This window comes from Suncus etruscus, chromosome 7 (assembly GCF_024139225.1).
Source record: "Suncus etruscus isolate mSunEtr1 chromosome 7, mSunEtr1.pri.cur, whole genome shotgun sequence".
NCBI lineage: Eukaryota > Metazoa > Chordata > Mammalia > Eulipotyphla > Soricidae > Suncus > Suncus etruscus.
This window is the reverse complement of record NC_064854.1, coordinates 11,875,013-11,890,062: the sequence shown is the minus strand read 5'-3', so window position 1 is coordinate 11,890,062 and position 15,050 is coordinate 11,875,013. Positions and strand designations below refer to the sequence as shown.

Genomic DNA, 15,050 nt, shown 5'->3' with positions numbered 1-15,050 from the left:
ATCCCTCTATCAGATCTTTAGCGCCCATCTGATGTGGCTAGGGCTGGGATAGCCGAACCCCGGAATCTGGGACCTCCAAAGGCTCCAGAGTGAGATCGTGGGGTTGGAGCATGTGATCTCAGTACCCAGAACCCCCAAATCTCCAGTGCAAGGAGGGAGAAACATACAGTGGGTCGGTGGTCCCCCAAGGTGGCCCAAGGGACAGTCCTGGGGCCCCCTTTTTGCTCCCCACTTTGCCCAGGGAACGGCCCTGAGTGTTTTTGGCTCTGACATTAGAAGATGATCCCCCGAAAAAGGATCAAAACTGGTAGTTGAGGCCTCCTGGCCCTGGGAGGGTTGCCCTCTGCTTGGCTTTAAATTATCTTGAAAGTAGCAGAAATAGCCGCTCACTTTCACCTGGCTGGGAGGAAAAGGCTGGGTTGGATGCGAATGTTCTGTTGACTTTTTTGTTTTCTTGTTTTTTTGAACACACACACACACACACACACACACTTTTTTTTTTTTTTTAATTTTATAAAAGTACAGGGTTTACTCCACGCTCTGTGCCTGGGGATCACTTCTAGGTGGGTTTCAGGTGATCAAAAGGGGTTTTGGGATCAAACCTGGCTGGGTCCTGGGCAAGGTGCTATCATTCCTGATGAAGTGTTTTTGTTTTTTAAATTTTTTTTTTTTTTTGTGGTTTTTGGGTCACACCCGGCAGTGCTCAGGGGTTACTCCTGGCTCCATGCTCAGAAATTGCTCCTGGCAGGCACGGGGGACCATATGGGACGCTGGGATTCGAACCGATGACCTCTTGCATGAAAGGCAAACGCCTTACCTCCATGCTATCTCTCCAGCCCCTGTTTCTTAAATATTTTATTATTATTTTTTGGGGGGGCTTACCCGGAGGCACTCGGGTTACTTCTGGCTCTGTGCCCAGAAATCGCTCTTGGCAGGCTTTGGGGAATTTATGGGATGCTAGGGATTGAATTCTGATCTCTCTTGGGTTGGCTGCATGCAAGGCAAATGCCCTTCTGCTGTGCCCCCTTTTTCCCCTTAAATATATTATGGGCTGGAGTGATAGTAAGGCTTGCCTTGCGTGCAGCTGACTTGGGTTCCATCCACCAATATCCCATAGGGGTCTCTTGAGCACCATCAGGAGTAATACCTGAGTGCAGAGCTCGGAGTAACCTCTGAGCATCACTGGGCATGGCCCCCAAATCAAAAAAATTAAAAAGATAAAAAAAAAAAAAAGGGACCAGAGCGATTACACAGCTGTAGGGCATTTGCCTTGCACACCTAGGATGAAAGGTGGTTTGAATCCTGGCATCCCATTTGGTCCCCTGAGCCTGCCAGGAGCGATTTCTGAGCACAGAGCCAGGAGTAACCCCTGAGCACTGCCAGATGTGGCCTCCCCCCAAAAAATTAATCTGGCTCAATACTTGGGCCATCATACCCGGGGGTTATGTGAGGGGAGGGCATGTAGTGCTGGAGAGGAAACCTGACCTGACTGGAAGGCAGGGACTTTCCTGGCTGTCCCATCTCTCCAGCTCAGAGGACAATGTTCACTTTACTGGTGGCCAGTATCAACTCCTGATTGAGGGGTTTACTTTCTGAGTTTTTCATAGAGGGAGCTTGGTCTTGTGGCCATTCGGTTCTCCTGCTCTCTCTAGGTCGACCAGTTGTCCTGGTTTAGTCAAGACTAGAGCATTGGGCGTGAGCCAACGATGATTCAGACTCTTGGAATTCCCAGAACTTCACTTGTTTTGGGTTTAGTAGGGAAGGGGGATCTTAACCCACTGGAAGGTGCACATTGTACTTCATCCGGCTTAATGGCTGTGCCTGTGCAGTGCTGGGGAGACCCATTCTGAGAAGGTACTAGAAGGGTTGGGAGCATAAGTGGACCATCAGCTTCTCATGTCTGGGCTGGGGCACCTTGTTAAATGTAGGGGCACAGAGGAGCAGTGGGGGTGGTAGTGAAGGTCTTACCTTGTCTTGGATTGGGGTTGGGGCTGGTGTTTCTTGGGGTCTGAGGACCCTATGGGTGTGGTTATGAAGTGTGGGCGGAAGAAGGGCTGTGCGCTTTGAAGATCCTGCAGGAGAGGGCAAAGGAAAGTTTGAGAGGGAGCGAGGGGTTTCCCATCTTGGATCCCCCGTGCAGTGACTCAGAGGAGACCCAGAGACAGAATCTAGATGGAGCAGGGAGGCCAGCCTCAGCAGAGTGACTGGGTTGGACTTTCTCTTCCGAAGCCTGGCACTTAGGCCTTTGCTCTCCTGTGTCTGTTTTCTGTGCTTTTAGCAGATACCGGGGTGCAGCCTTCCATCTGGGGACACACCAGTAGGACAGTGCTCTCCAGTCTTGTTTATTTCAATAAAAGGCCCCCATGCTCTCTTCCAAGTTTTGCCCTGGAGGCCTTGACTTTGGAGGGTCTTGGGCTCTTTGGTTTTTTGTTTTTGTTTTTGTTTTTCTGGGTCATGCCCGGCAGTGCTCAGGAGTTACTCCTGGCTGTCTGCTCAGAAATAGCTCCTGGCAGGCACGGGGGGGACCATATGGGACACCAGGATTCGAACCAACCACCTTTGGTCCTGGATCGGCTGCTTGCAAGGCAAACGCCGCTGTGCTATCTCTCCGGGCCCGGGCTCTTTGGTTTCTGTTCCTTCTCCTTAGACAGATGCTCCTTGGCCTTGTGTAGAATAAAAATAAAAAATAAATCCACGAGTTGGGTGAGGTCCCTGGCACCGTGTCTTTTTGTTGTTGTTGTTGGTTTTTTTTGTCACACCCGGTGGGGCTCGGGGGTTACTCCTGGCTCTGCACTCAGAAATCACCCCTGGCAGGCTGAGGGGATGCTGGGATATGGAATGCTGGAAATCAAACCACCATCTTTTGGGTTGGCCCTGTGCAAGGCAAATGCCCTACCACTGTGCTATTTCTCTGGCCCTAGGTACCACTTCTAACCAACCCCTCAGGCGATGGGCCTGATGAAACAGGGTAATAAAGGTGGAGAAATAACACACAGCAGTCAGAAAAGATATTAATTGGCGTCAGCTCGCTTTATTCCTCATGGCTTTTCTCTGCCATGAATCTCTGCCATGTCTTTCTTTGCCAACCTCTCCCAACTCTCTCCTGCCCAAGCCCTATGCTTTTCCTGTTAAACTCTGTGCCTTGCCCCCAGGCAGACCCTTTCTTTTTTATTCCCAAACCCCACCCACCAGGGTGGGGAAGGCCCAGTAATTTAGGTGGATTTTTACCTACCAAAAGTAGAGGTTAGGAAAAAGGAAGTTAGGTGGAAGAGTTTACCTTACAGCCTTGAACCCCTTTTTCTCCCCAGTCCTCTAATATTTTTCTCCCCTCCCCTCCACTCTCACTTTCACCACCACTACCTGGCATGTCCTTGATTTTTGTCCCCTTCCACTGCTGGTGGCACTCCTCTACCTCCCATAATGGAGCTTTCTAGAATTTCCAAGGATGACACTAACCTGCATGGAACCTGGGCCTGACACATTGGAAAAGCCACATCATGGCCCTGGGCTTGGAGCTTTATGGCCTTGTGGCTTGGTGGGTCCCTTTAAGGAAACAGTTAAAGGCAGGTGACATTGGTGGACCCTGCTTCTTCGAGGGTTTACCTCGTAGCAGTGGGGATCCAACTGTCCCTGCAGTGTTGCTGGAAGTTTCCACATTCAGGTGAGCCACCATGGACTGCCTCTGTGCCTCTCAATGCTTGAGCTCCTGGTGTTCACTGCAGAGATGCTGCGTATGAGGACCTCTCAGGCCCGGGGGATCACTTCTAGACCCCCACCAAGATTTGGGCACAGGACCCTCTTACTGGGGAGGTGTTGTTCCCTCTCCCCCAGTCTTTTCTCAGTGCAGTCTTCCTCCCTATCAGCCAGACACTAGCCAGCCTCACTGTTTGCAGATGTGAGGACCTGGGGGCCCCCAGGAGTCCCCCCCCACTTTTTGTTTTTTGAGTCACACCTGGTGATTCAGGGGTTACTCCTGGCTCTGCGCTCAGAAATCACTCCTGGCAGGCACCAGGGACCATATGGGACGCCTGGGATCTAACCCAGGTCCATTCTGGGTCAGCTGCAAGCAAGGCAAAGAACCTACCTTTGTGTTATTGTTCCAGCTCAGATTCCCCATTCTGACCATCCTTAACCTCCTGCACCAGATGCTCTACCACTCTCCTCTCCTTTCCCACTCTTCCCACTTTGAGAGCCCCCACATCTGGCTTCTGTAAGGCAGGAAGGCCTGTAGGGTGCCCCTTGCCTCTGGTCTGCTGCTTTGCCTTTCTAGGAGAGACACAACTTTCTCCTGTCCTAAGGTTCTCTGCTCTACTCCTTGGTAGAATGGTCCCTTCCTAGACTAGGAGCAGCTTCAAGAAATGGAAGAAGGGCCATAGAGATAGTCTAGTGTCAAGGTGCATGCGTTGCACACAGCCAGCCTGGGTTTGATCCCCAGAATCACCCCTACTAGGTGTGATTCCTGAGTGCAGAGCCAGGAGTAAGCCCTGAGTATGACCTGGTAAGTGAACCTTCCCCACCAAATCAAAAGAAATGAGGGTGCCAGCAGAAGTCAACCCTTGAGTCCTCCCAGGGGCATCTCCAACTCTCTATTGTGAATCTCACTTCCTAGAAGGCCTAGTTTCCAGTTTTGGGGTTCACTGCCTTGCTGACTCTTGTGTGCTCGAAACTGCTGTTCTGGAAAGGTACTGCACTGAATTGCTTTCTTCAGCTTTTAAACTGCCCTCAGTGATGGGGAGCCAACTGTGTGTGTGTGTGTGTGTGTGTGTGTGCTCTTTTCAGCTCCCCACCAAAAAATGTGTGTGTGTGTGTGCTCTTTTCAGCTCCCCACCAAAAAATGTGTGTGTGTGTGTGCTCTTTTCAGCTCCCCACCAAAAAATGTGTGTGAGTGTGTGTGCTCTTTTCAGCTCCCCACCAAAAAATGTGTGTGTGTGTGTGTGTGTGTGTGTGTGTGTGTGCTCTTTTCAGCTCCCCACCAAAAATACCTGCACATTACTGCAGGTTTCCACTGGCTCAGAGTGTTAATGCCTCAGGCATGCGTGTCTCTAGAATCCCCTTTGGCCTGGCTGCTTTGGAAGTTGCAAGTTCTCATGCGCCAGCAGACATTCTGTTCTGTGGGGGAAAAAACAAAAGCCTCTCTCCAAGATCAGGCACAAGACAAGGCTGCCCAGTCTCCACTTCTAGTCAAGTACTTGCCAATAAGGCAAGAAAAAAAAAATACCAAGGGAACCTAGACAGAAAAGGAAAAAGTCAAGGGGTCAGAGAGATAGCATGGAGATTAGGCCTTTGCCTTGTATGCAGAAGGACGGTGTTTCCAATTCCGGCATCCCACACGGTCCCCCGGGCCTGCCAGGAGTGATTTCTGAGCCAGGAGTAACCCCTGAGTGCTGCTGGATGTGAGCCACACACACACACACACACACACACACACACACACACACACACACACACACACAAAAGAAAAAGAAAAGGAAAAAGTCAAAAAGTCAAGCTCTCACTGTTTGTAGATGGCATGACACTGTACATTTAGATTAATTCTTTTTGTTTTTGGGTCATACTGGTGGTGCTCAGGGATTACTGGCTCTGCACTCAGAAATCACTCCTGGCAGGCATGAGGGACCATATGGTATGCCGGGATTTGAACCACTGTCTCCGGCCTGGATAGGTTGCGTGCAAGGCAAATGCCCTACCGCTGTGCTATCTCTCTTCTAAAGACTATGCAAAAGTGCCTCAAAATAATAGATTTGTATATTATAATAATATTATAATATATAATATTACTATTATAATATTATAATAATAGACCTGTAATTTCATGAAATTAATATGCATTGATATTAATTACTTAAAATTAGTAATTAATTAAAATAATTAAAATTAATATGACTTTCCTGTATGTAAATAATGGGAGAGAAGAGAGATTTAAACAATATCTTGTTCATAACTGTGCCTCCAGCCTGCTGCTTAGGGAACAAACCACATGTGTCATTTCCCATGGTTGAGAACCAGTGTTAGGCCCACCCACTACTTTTGCTCTCTGGGCTGATGAAGTAAAAGAATTAATTAATTAATTAATTAAGGAAGTATTCTTGCTGGTTTATATTTGAAAGTTTTTGGTCGTGTAGGCATTCATAGACTAGAATCAGGCTATGGGTTTGTGAACAAATCTTATTTGTCTAACAAAAAATTGAATAATGCTAATATTTGTGATCTTTCCTCTGCGTGTATCGTACCAGGGCAAATAATTTATTGAAATTCAGAGTTCTATCACAAGCTGATCTCTAACTTCTCAATTGAAATTAACTCAGAAAATGCAATTCATTTTTAGGCTGCAGAAGATGTCAATGTTACTTTTGAAGACCAACAAAAGATAAACAAATTTGCACGGAACACGAGTCGAATCACAGAGCTCAAAGAGGAAATCGATGTGAAGAAGGTACTGAAAACATGTATATTTTTTAAGACAGCTAAAAGTCCTTTATACTGTAGCCCAAATATAAACATTATTTTGTTTGTTTTTGGGCCACACCTGGTGGCTCTCAGGGATTATTCCTGGTTTTGCATTCAGAAATACTCTTTTTTTTGGTTTGTTTTTGGGCCACATCCATTTGACGCTCAGGGGCTACTCCTGGCTGTGTGCTCAGAAATAGCCCCTGGCTTGGGGGGACCATATGGGATGCCGGGGGATCGAAACTCGGTCCATCCTACGCTAGCGCTTGCAAGGCACTTTACCTCTAGTGCCACCTTCCCGACCCCCAGAAATACTCTTGGCAAACTGGGGGACCATGTAGAATGCCGGGGATCAAAGCACACTTGCAAGACCGTGCCTGCTGTGTTATCGCTCTGGTCCCATGTATTTTCTCTTAACATGTGATTGGTTATCTCTCTATGGGCTCTTTGGTATGATTGAAATAATTCACTCAACAGTGAATTTTGTTTTTATTTTGTTTTTGTTTTCTTTTTCTTTTTGGGTCACACCCTGCAGTGTTTATGATTAACTTCTATTTCTTTTCTTTTCTTTTTTTTTTTTTTAAGTAATATCTTTATTAAGGGGAGGGGACAAAAACCATATCTTTATTTAAGCACCATGATTACAAACATGCTTGTAGTTGGGTTTCAGTCATAATTCTTGTTCTGTGTTCAGTCCTGGTGGTACTTGGGATCAAAGCTGGTCAGGTGCATGCAGATTATGCCTGCTGTAATCTCTCTCCAGCCCTGAAGAACACTTTTAAAAATAGGACTAGAGGGGGCCCAGAGAGATAGCACAGCGGCGTTTGCCTTGCAAGCAGCCAATCCAGGACCAAAGGTGGTTGGTTCGAATCCCAGCGTCCCATATGTGCCTGCCAGAAGCTATTTCTGAGCAGACAGCCAGGAGTAACCCCTGAGCACTGCTGGGTGTGGCCCAAAAACCAAAAAAAAAAAAAAAAAAAAAAAAATAGGACTAGAGGATCTGAGCTATAGCACAGTGTATAGGGAGTTTTCCCTGCACAAGGCTCACTCTGGTTTAATCTCTGTCATGCCATATGATCCCCCAAGTTTGCCAGTTATATATATATAATTTTTTTTTTCCGGCGGCGCTCAGGGGCTACTGCTGGCTCTGCGCTCAGAAATTATTCATGGCAGGCTGAGGGGATCATATGGGATGCTGGGATTCGAACCACCATTTGTCCTGGGTTGGCTGCTTGCAAGGCAAGTGCCCTACTGCTGTGCTATCTCTCTGGCCCCCCAGTTAAAATTCTTGAATGCAGAGCCAGGAGTAGCTGCAAGAACTGCCCAGTGTGACTCAAAGTCAAAACAAACAAAAAAGGTTGGAGTAATAACACAGTAGTAGGGCATTTGCCTTGTATGTGTTCAACCCAGAACAGACCGGGGTTTGATTCCCAGCATCCCATAAAGTTTCCCGAGCCTGCCAGGAGCAATTTCTGAGCTTCAGAGCTAGGAGTAACCCCTGAGCCCTTCTGGGTGTGGCCTAAAACCCCCAAACCCCCAAACAAAACAAAACAAAATCCAACTAAACAAACAAATAATAATAAAAAGAGCATAGGCTTTGTATGTGGGAGGCCTGGGCTCAGATCCTGGTACTACATGGTCCCCTGAACACTTCCAGGATTCACTCTCGAGCTCTAGGATGGGTGTAGTCCCTGAGCATCATCAGTTGTGTCACCAAGGTCCCCCCTTCAAATAAAAGCATAAAGTTAGGGGCTACTTGGGGTGGGTTTGGTAAGGGCCTCACCCTTACCTAACTGGGAAGTTAAAGCCTCACATGCAGGGCATTTGCTCCACCTCTTGAGTGTGTCCTGGTCCCTGAAAGGGACGTGAGGGTGTGTGTGTGTGTGTGTGTGTGTGTGTGTGTGTGTGTGTGTGTGTGTGTGTGTGTGTGTGTGTGTGTGTGTGTGTGTGCGCGTGCGGGGAGCAGAGACTCCAGGCTCCACCCCGGAGCTCTGTCTTGGAGCATGTGGCCAGTGTGGCACTGCTGTCCCTCTTGATCTGAGCATGTAGATCCTCGGTAGTGGCTCATGGGGCCTGGGCCCTGGAACCAGCCAAATTCCAACCCAGGGTCATTAAGTTAGATTTGCTGCCTTCTGTTGCTGGTTCTCCTGGGCTTGAGTCCATGCCAGGACCATTTTTTTTGTGTGTGATAAGTTGATATTTGCTGAGAAACATTGCTATTTGTGTGTGTGTGTGTGTGTGTGTGTGTGTGTTTCCGGTTTTGGGTTGGTTTTGGGGCCACACCTGGTGGTGTTCAGTGGTTATTCCTGACTGTACTCAGGAATTACTCCTGGCAGTGTTTGGGGGAACCATATGGGATGTTAAGGATTGAACCCGAGTAGACCATGGGCAAGGCAAATGCCCTCCCGGCTTGCTGTCTATCGCTGTGTCCTTGCTGAAGTTTTTTTGTGTTGATGTTTTAATTCTATTGTAAGAAGGTGGTAAGGGAGACATTTCAGCTTACTCAGAGCCCCCTCCCCCCCATTCTTGAGCTTTTGGGAGATGTAGAGGACAACATGTGAGCTGGTCGGCACCCTCAGGTTCAAAGAGGGGCATCCTACCATCCCTGGGTCTCTGTCAGTCATGGTTGAGCGTCTCCCTCATGGAGGTTCCCCCTGTGTTTGTAGAAACAGCTGCAAAATTTAGAAGACGCCTGTGAGGACATCATGCTTGCGGACGATGACTGCCTCATGATTCCTTACCAAGTAGGCGACGTTTTCTTCAGCCACTCTCAAGAGGAAACACAAGACATGTTAGAAGAAGCAAAGGTAGGTTGAATTCTGGATGTGGAGTCTTTTATTCTGGTGGGGGTACACTCAGCAATGCTCAAGGGTTACTTCTGGCTCTGCACTCAGTAATCACTCCTGGTAGTGCTTGGGACTACATATGGGATGCTGGGGATAGAACCCGGGTCGACAGTGTGCAAGGCAAATGCCCTACCTGATGTGCTATTGCTCTAACCCCTGGATGGCAGTCTTTATTTTTTATTTATTTATTGATTGATTGATTAGCTTTTGGGCCATACTTGGCAATGCTCAGGGATTATTCCTGGCTCTGTGCTCAGAAACCAATCCTGGCAAGCTTGGGGAACCAAGATACCGGGTCTCTAACCAGGTTTATCCCAGGTCGGCCACATGCAAGGGAAATAAATCCCTTCCCACTGTGCTATCTCTCTGGCTCCAAGGATAGCAGAGTCTTAACTCTTAAATTAGGACGCAGTTAGCATTGCTGAGCCCAAGGAAAAAGATGGGTGTGAGGTCTCGAGATCTAATCCAAGGCATACTTGGAGGCTCTGCAGAACAGTGCTCATCAGTCCTAACCTGGACTGTCATCTGAGCTCTCTCTGTCACCAGGGAACTTTGGGAAGTTATGGGGCTGGAGTGACCCAGCGTGGCTGAGAGGAATTATCTTCTGATCCCAGAAATGGTGCCTTCATTTGAAAGTAGGAAAGGAAGCCTGCCAGAGCCATTGATCAGAGGGAACTTCTCTGAGGTCTCTTTTTTTGTGTTCTCACCCTTCTCTCTTCTGGCTTTCCTTCCCTGCTGGCACACATTCTAGTAGGCATATAATTTGTTGTCTATTGTTTAGCAGGAAGTCAGTGGGTTGCTACTGTAGGCTTTAGAATCACCTTCTGTTTTTTCAAATTTTTATTGTGGCCAAAGTGAATAACAAATCTTTCAAAGTAATATCTAAGCTACATAGTGACAATGAATGAGGGACATTCCCACCACCAGTATTTTACTTTTTCTTTGGAGGAGCTAGACAGATAGCGTAGGGCTTAGGGCACTTGCCTTGCATGTGGCTATCCCATATATGGTCTCTCCAGCACTGTCAGGAGTGATACCTGAGTCTTACTTGGTCTGGCTCAAAAGTCCCATCCCCAGGGGCTGGAGCGATAGCATAGCAGATTGGGTGTTTGCCTTGTATTAGGCACATCTAGGTTCGATCCCTGGCATCCCTTATGGTCTTTCAGGTCTGCCTAAGAATGATTTTTTTGTTTTGTTTTGTTTTTGAGTCACACCCGGCGGTGCTCAGGGGTTACTCCTGGCTGTCTGCTCAGAAATAGCTCCTGGCAGGCACGGGGGACCATATGGGACACCGGGATTCGAATCAACCACCTTTGGTCCTGGATCGGCTGCTTGCAAGGCAAACGCCGCTGTTCTATCTCTCCAGGCCCCTAAGAATGGTTTCTGGGGGCCGGGAAGGTGGCACTAGAGGTAAGGTGTCTGCCTTGCAAGCGCTAGCGTAGGACGGACCGCAGTTCGATTCCCCGGTGTTCCATATGGTCCCCCAAGCCAGGGGCAATTTCTGAGCACATAGCCAGGAGTAACCACTGAGCGTCAAACGGGTGTGGCCCAAAAACCAAAAAAAAAAAAATCCCACTCCCACTCTCAATATTTTTTTTTCCTCAAATAAACTAAAGAACTAACTTGCAAATAAAAAGAGAAGGAAGATTTTGGTAACTCAACAATAAGAAAATAATATTATTGTCTGAATTATTGATATTTGAATAAATAATCTTATTAAAGAATGGACAGATTGTCAACCCCTCATGTTTAGGGGTCCTCAAGCGGACCTCAGACTATGGAACAAATTTCAGGTAATCTTGCCTTTGATAGAGGGGGTTTGGGGGCTCCCTTTGAGGTAATGATCTGATTGTGGTGTTGTTACCAGATACACTTCTTTCTTTCCTGCTATTGATCTTACACCATTGTTGGCATTTTATCTTTTTTTTGTCATGTTGGAAAAAATCCTCTTGTGATCTTAAGCAGGAAGGGATTTGAGATTCAGTGTAGTTTTGTTAAATTGTCCTCAGAAGCCAATTACTCTTTACCAGTCTCCTAAATTCTGGGGGCTTCAAAGTGAAAATTTCTTTTTTTCTTTCTTTTATTTTTTTTTGGGGGGGGGCACACCTAGTTGTGGTTGTGGTTGCTCCTTTGCTCTGTGCTCAAAAATTGCCCCTGGCAGGTTTGGGGGACCATATGGGAGGCTGGGGATCTAATCCAAGTCTGTCTCAGGTCGGTTGAATGTAAGGCAAAAAACGCTCTGCCACTGTGCTATTGCTCCAGCCCCAAAGTGAAATTTTTTTCCACATTTTGATAATGAGAATTGCACTGTGGAATCTTGTGGTAGTTGTTGAGTTTTGGGGTTACATCTGGTGACGTTCAGGGCTTCTGCCTAAAATTCTTTCTCAAATTTCTTAAGATTCCTCCCACAGAGATTCCAAATAAATAGAATGAATTGAAACTCTTTTTTTTTTTTTTTTACTTTCCAGAAAAATTTGCAAGAAGAAATCGATGCCTTAGAATCCCGAGTGAAATCAATTCAGCGGGTGTTAGCAGATTTGAAAGTACAGTTATATGCAAAATTTGGTAGCAACATAAACCTTGAAGCTGATGAAAGTTAAAACATTTTGTAATGGTTTTTTAAATTTGTTTAATAAACTTGAATCTTGTGTAAAATGTTCACTCCCTTCAAGTGGCATGGAAAGTAAACTTCCTTCTGAGACATTTTTTCATTTATTTTAATGGCAGTGCCTGTTTCCATATGTCTTGCTTATTTATTTTATATTTTTAAAATATATCTATGTATTTTGCATAACATAAAGTGTAGGGCCCTTGATGTTATGTTATTAAAATCAATTAAGCAATCTTCGATGTTTCTATATTCTCATTGGGCATATTTGTTGCAGTTTTCATGTCTGAGAAAAGGTAACAGTTGTGTCTTGTTTTTAATATATTGATCTCAGTTGTTCTCTTGATGATGGTGGAAGGACAGACAACTCTTATCCTACATCTGTCTATCTTCTCAACTAAAATTATGTCTTATGTTAAAAATTATGTATAGATTTTTTTGGGGGGGTCCACACTCAGCAGTGCTCAGGGGTTACTCATGGCTCAGAGCTAAGAGATCGCTCCTGGCAGGTTCAGGGGACCATATGAGGTATTGGGGATCGACCTCGAATCCTCCTGGGTTGGCTGCATGCAAGGCAAACGTCCTACTGCTGTGCAGTCACCCTGACCCCCAAAAGTATGTATAGATTTTATTTACATACATGTAATGTATATTATATCTAACCATATTTTCATGCACAGAACTAGGTAACAAATATTGAGCAGTTTTCATAGAATAGAATAGACCAATGCTTGAGAGGTCAAGACATGTACAGTAGCAAAAATAGGTAGTTTTTATTTTTTTGTTTGTTTTTGGGCCACACCCAGTGGCGCTCAGGGGTTACTCCTGGCTCTCTGCTCAGAAATCACTCCTGGCAGGCTCTGGGGACCATATGGGATGCCGGGATTCGACCCACCATCCATCCTGGGTTGGCTGACTTGCAAGGCAAATGCCCTACCGCTGTGCTATCTCTCTGACCCTATAACAAATAGTTTTTGAAAATGATGGTTTAGACTTGATTCTTTGTGCTTTGTAATAATTAGGGTTCTATGGATGAGGATGTGAAGTTAACCAGCTTTATGTTTTAAGATACATTTGTGGAGCCGGAGGGATAGCATGGAGGTAAGGCATTTGCCTTGCATGCAGAAGGACGATGGTTCGAATCCCAGCATCCCATATGGTTCCCCCGGGCCTGCCAGGAGCGATTTCTGAGCGGTGAGCCAGGAGTAACCCCTGAGCACTGCCGGGTGTGACCCAAAAACCAAAAACCAAAAAAAAAAAAAAAAATACATTTGCCCCTTTTTTTTGGGGGGGGGGCTACCGAGTGGTGCTTAAGGCTTACTCTTGTCTCTGCATTCAGAAATAACTCCTGGTGGTGCTTAGGGGACCTAGGTCAGCTGTGCCTAAGGCAAGTTTAGTGCCCCCTGTGCTCCTGTCTTTATACCTTTTACGTGCCCTCCTTCCTTCCCACAGATCTTGCTGAATTAATTATCCAGCAGATGGCGCTGATATGCTGATAATTTTAGAAGAATTAGCAAAACTTGAACTTTGCATTTATATGTTTTGGTTAAATGTTCAGGAATAATTGAGGTGTAAAAAGAGAGAATTCCGAAACACTCCACAGTCTAAAGATAAAGCTTTAGCATTTTGAAAAAAATAGTCCCAAATTCTGATTTGCACATTCTGGAAAATGACTTAGAGGAAATGACAGAAAATGATTGTGATTGTTAGTGAAAGGAATGCTAGTGGGAGATTTATTTGGTGGTGGCAGGAAGTAGGCACCTTACTCAGATGAGAAGAATTTGAGGAAACTTTAGCTGAGGCTATAAATGTAGAGTGGGTCTGGGGGTATATTCAGAACCCCCAGAAGCTTCTTCACTTGGGAACCCCAAAATTGCCATCCTGTGGCTGGGACCCCTGTGTGAGGGAGTGGGAGGAATTCCAGGCTCCTCCCTCCAAATCTAGTGAGTGCTCCACTATTCAACTAGCCCACAAGATCCAGGTGGATGGAGAAGGCCAGTGGGGTTCTGCCCTGGAGGGCCTGAAGTTGACAACTTTTCATCCTGAAGGTACCACCAACCTTAGCAGCAGAAACTTTTTTTTTTTTAAGGGGAGTCACATCAGGCAGCGCCCAGGGGTTACTTCTGGCTCTACACTCAGAAATCGCTCCTGGCAGGCTGGGGGGGGGGGGGGGGGGGGAAACCACATGGGTTGCCGGGATTCGAACCACCGTCCTTCTGCATACAACTCAAACGCCCCACCTCCATGACATCTCTCCTGCCCAAAACTTTTTTTTAATTTTTAAAAATAAATTTGTTGGTTGAAGCACTGAGATAGTTACTAAATTGTTCACGATTTGAAGCCTTATTCCCCACCCTTTTTCCCTAGGTAACTTGACCTTACCTGCAAGACCCCGCCCATTCCTGGGAGGGGTCTTGGAAAAGGTAGATAAAACCTTTGACCCAGGGGATTTGGCCCCCTTTTTTGGGTCTCTGCCCTTTTGGTCTTTGGCCAGCATGGAGGTGAAAGGAAAGATGGCTGAAAGGAGTTAAGATGCAGGGCTAGCGAAGAATGGCTGTGCTTGAAAGGTTATGATATAGGCCACACACATGTGGTGAATAGGGCATGAATAAAGTTGATGCTTCCTGATGCCTGTCTCTGGATGAGTCTGATTCTGCCGTTCACCTAAACCTGGAACCCGCCAGCTGAATGGGGGTTGCGGAGCCACGTGGCCAGGGCCTAAGGACAAAGGCCTCCATCCTTCACCATCCACCTCCATCCAGATCCATCGTTAATTATTTAATGCTACAACAATTGACTTTCAATCACAATATACAATACCCTTCACCAGTATACATTTCTTGCCACCAATGTCCTCAGTTTTCCAAACCTCTTCCTCCTCCTCTTCCTTCTTCCCCTTCTTCCTCCCCTCCTCCTCCCCCTCCTCTTTCCTCCTCCCCTTTCTTCCTTTCCCTCCCCTTCTCTTCCTCCCCTCCTCTTCCTCTAGCTCCCCTCCTCTACTTCCTCCCCTCCTCTTCCCCTTCCTCCTTTTTTCCTCCTCCCCTCCTGTCCTCTTTCCCTTTCCTCCTCTCCTTACCCCCCTTCTCTCCTCCCCCTCCTCTCCTCCTCTTCCTCCTCTTATCTCTCTCCTCTCTTCATTTCAGGAACTG

At 46.6% G+C, this 15,050-nt stretch overlaps 1 protein-coding gene across 1 annotated transcript in view; it reads left to right on the top strand.

The window, feature by feature from the left end:
* Nucleotides 1-12,136, top strand: part of PFDN4 (prefoldin subunit 4) — a 12,672-nt gene extending 536 nt beyond the window's left edge. The window contains exons 2-4 of the mRNA XM_049776286.1: nt 6,326-6,433; nt 9,114-9,254; nt 11,762-12,136. Coding sequence (XP_049632243.1) covers nt 6,326-6,433; nt 9,114-9,254; nt 11,762-11,893 — 381 coding nt within the window. The 3' untranslated portion in view covers nt 11,894-12,136. The remainder of the gene's footprint in view (nt 1-6,325; nt 6,434-9,113; nt 9,255-11,761) is intronic.
* Nucleotides 12,137-15,050: the final 2,914 nt, after the last annotated feature.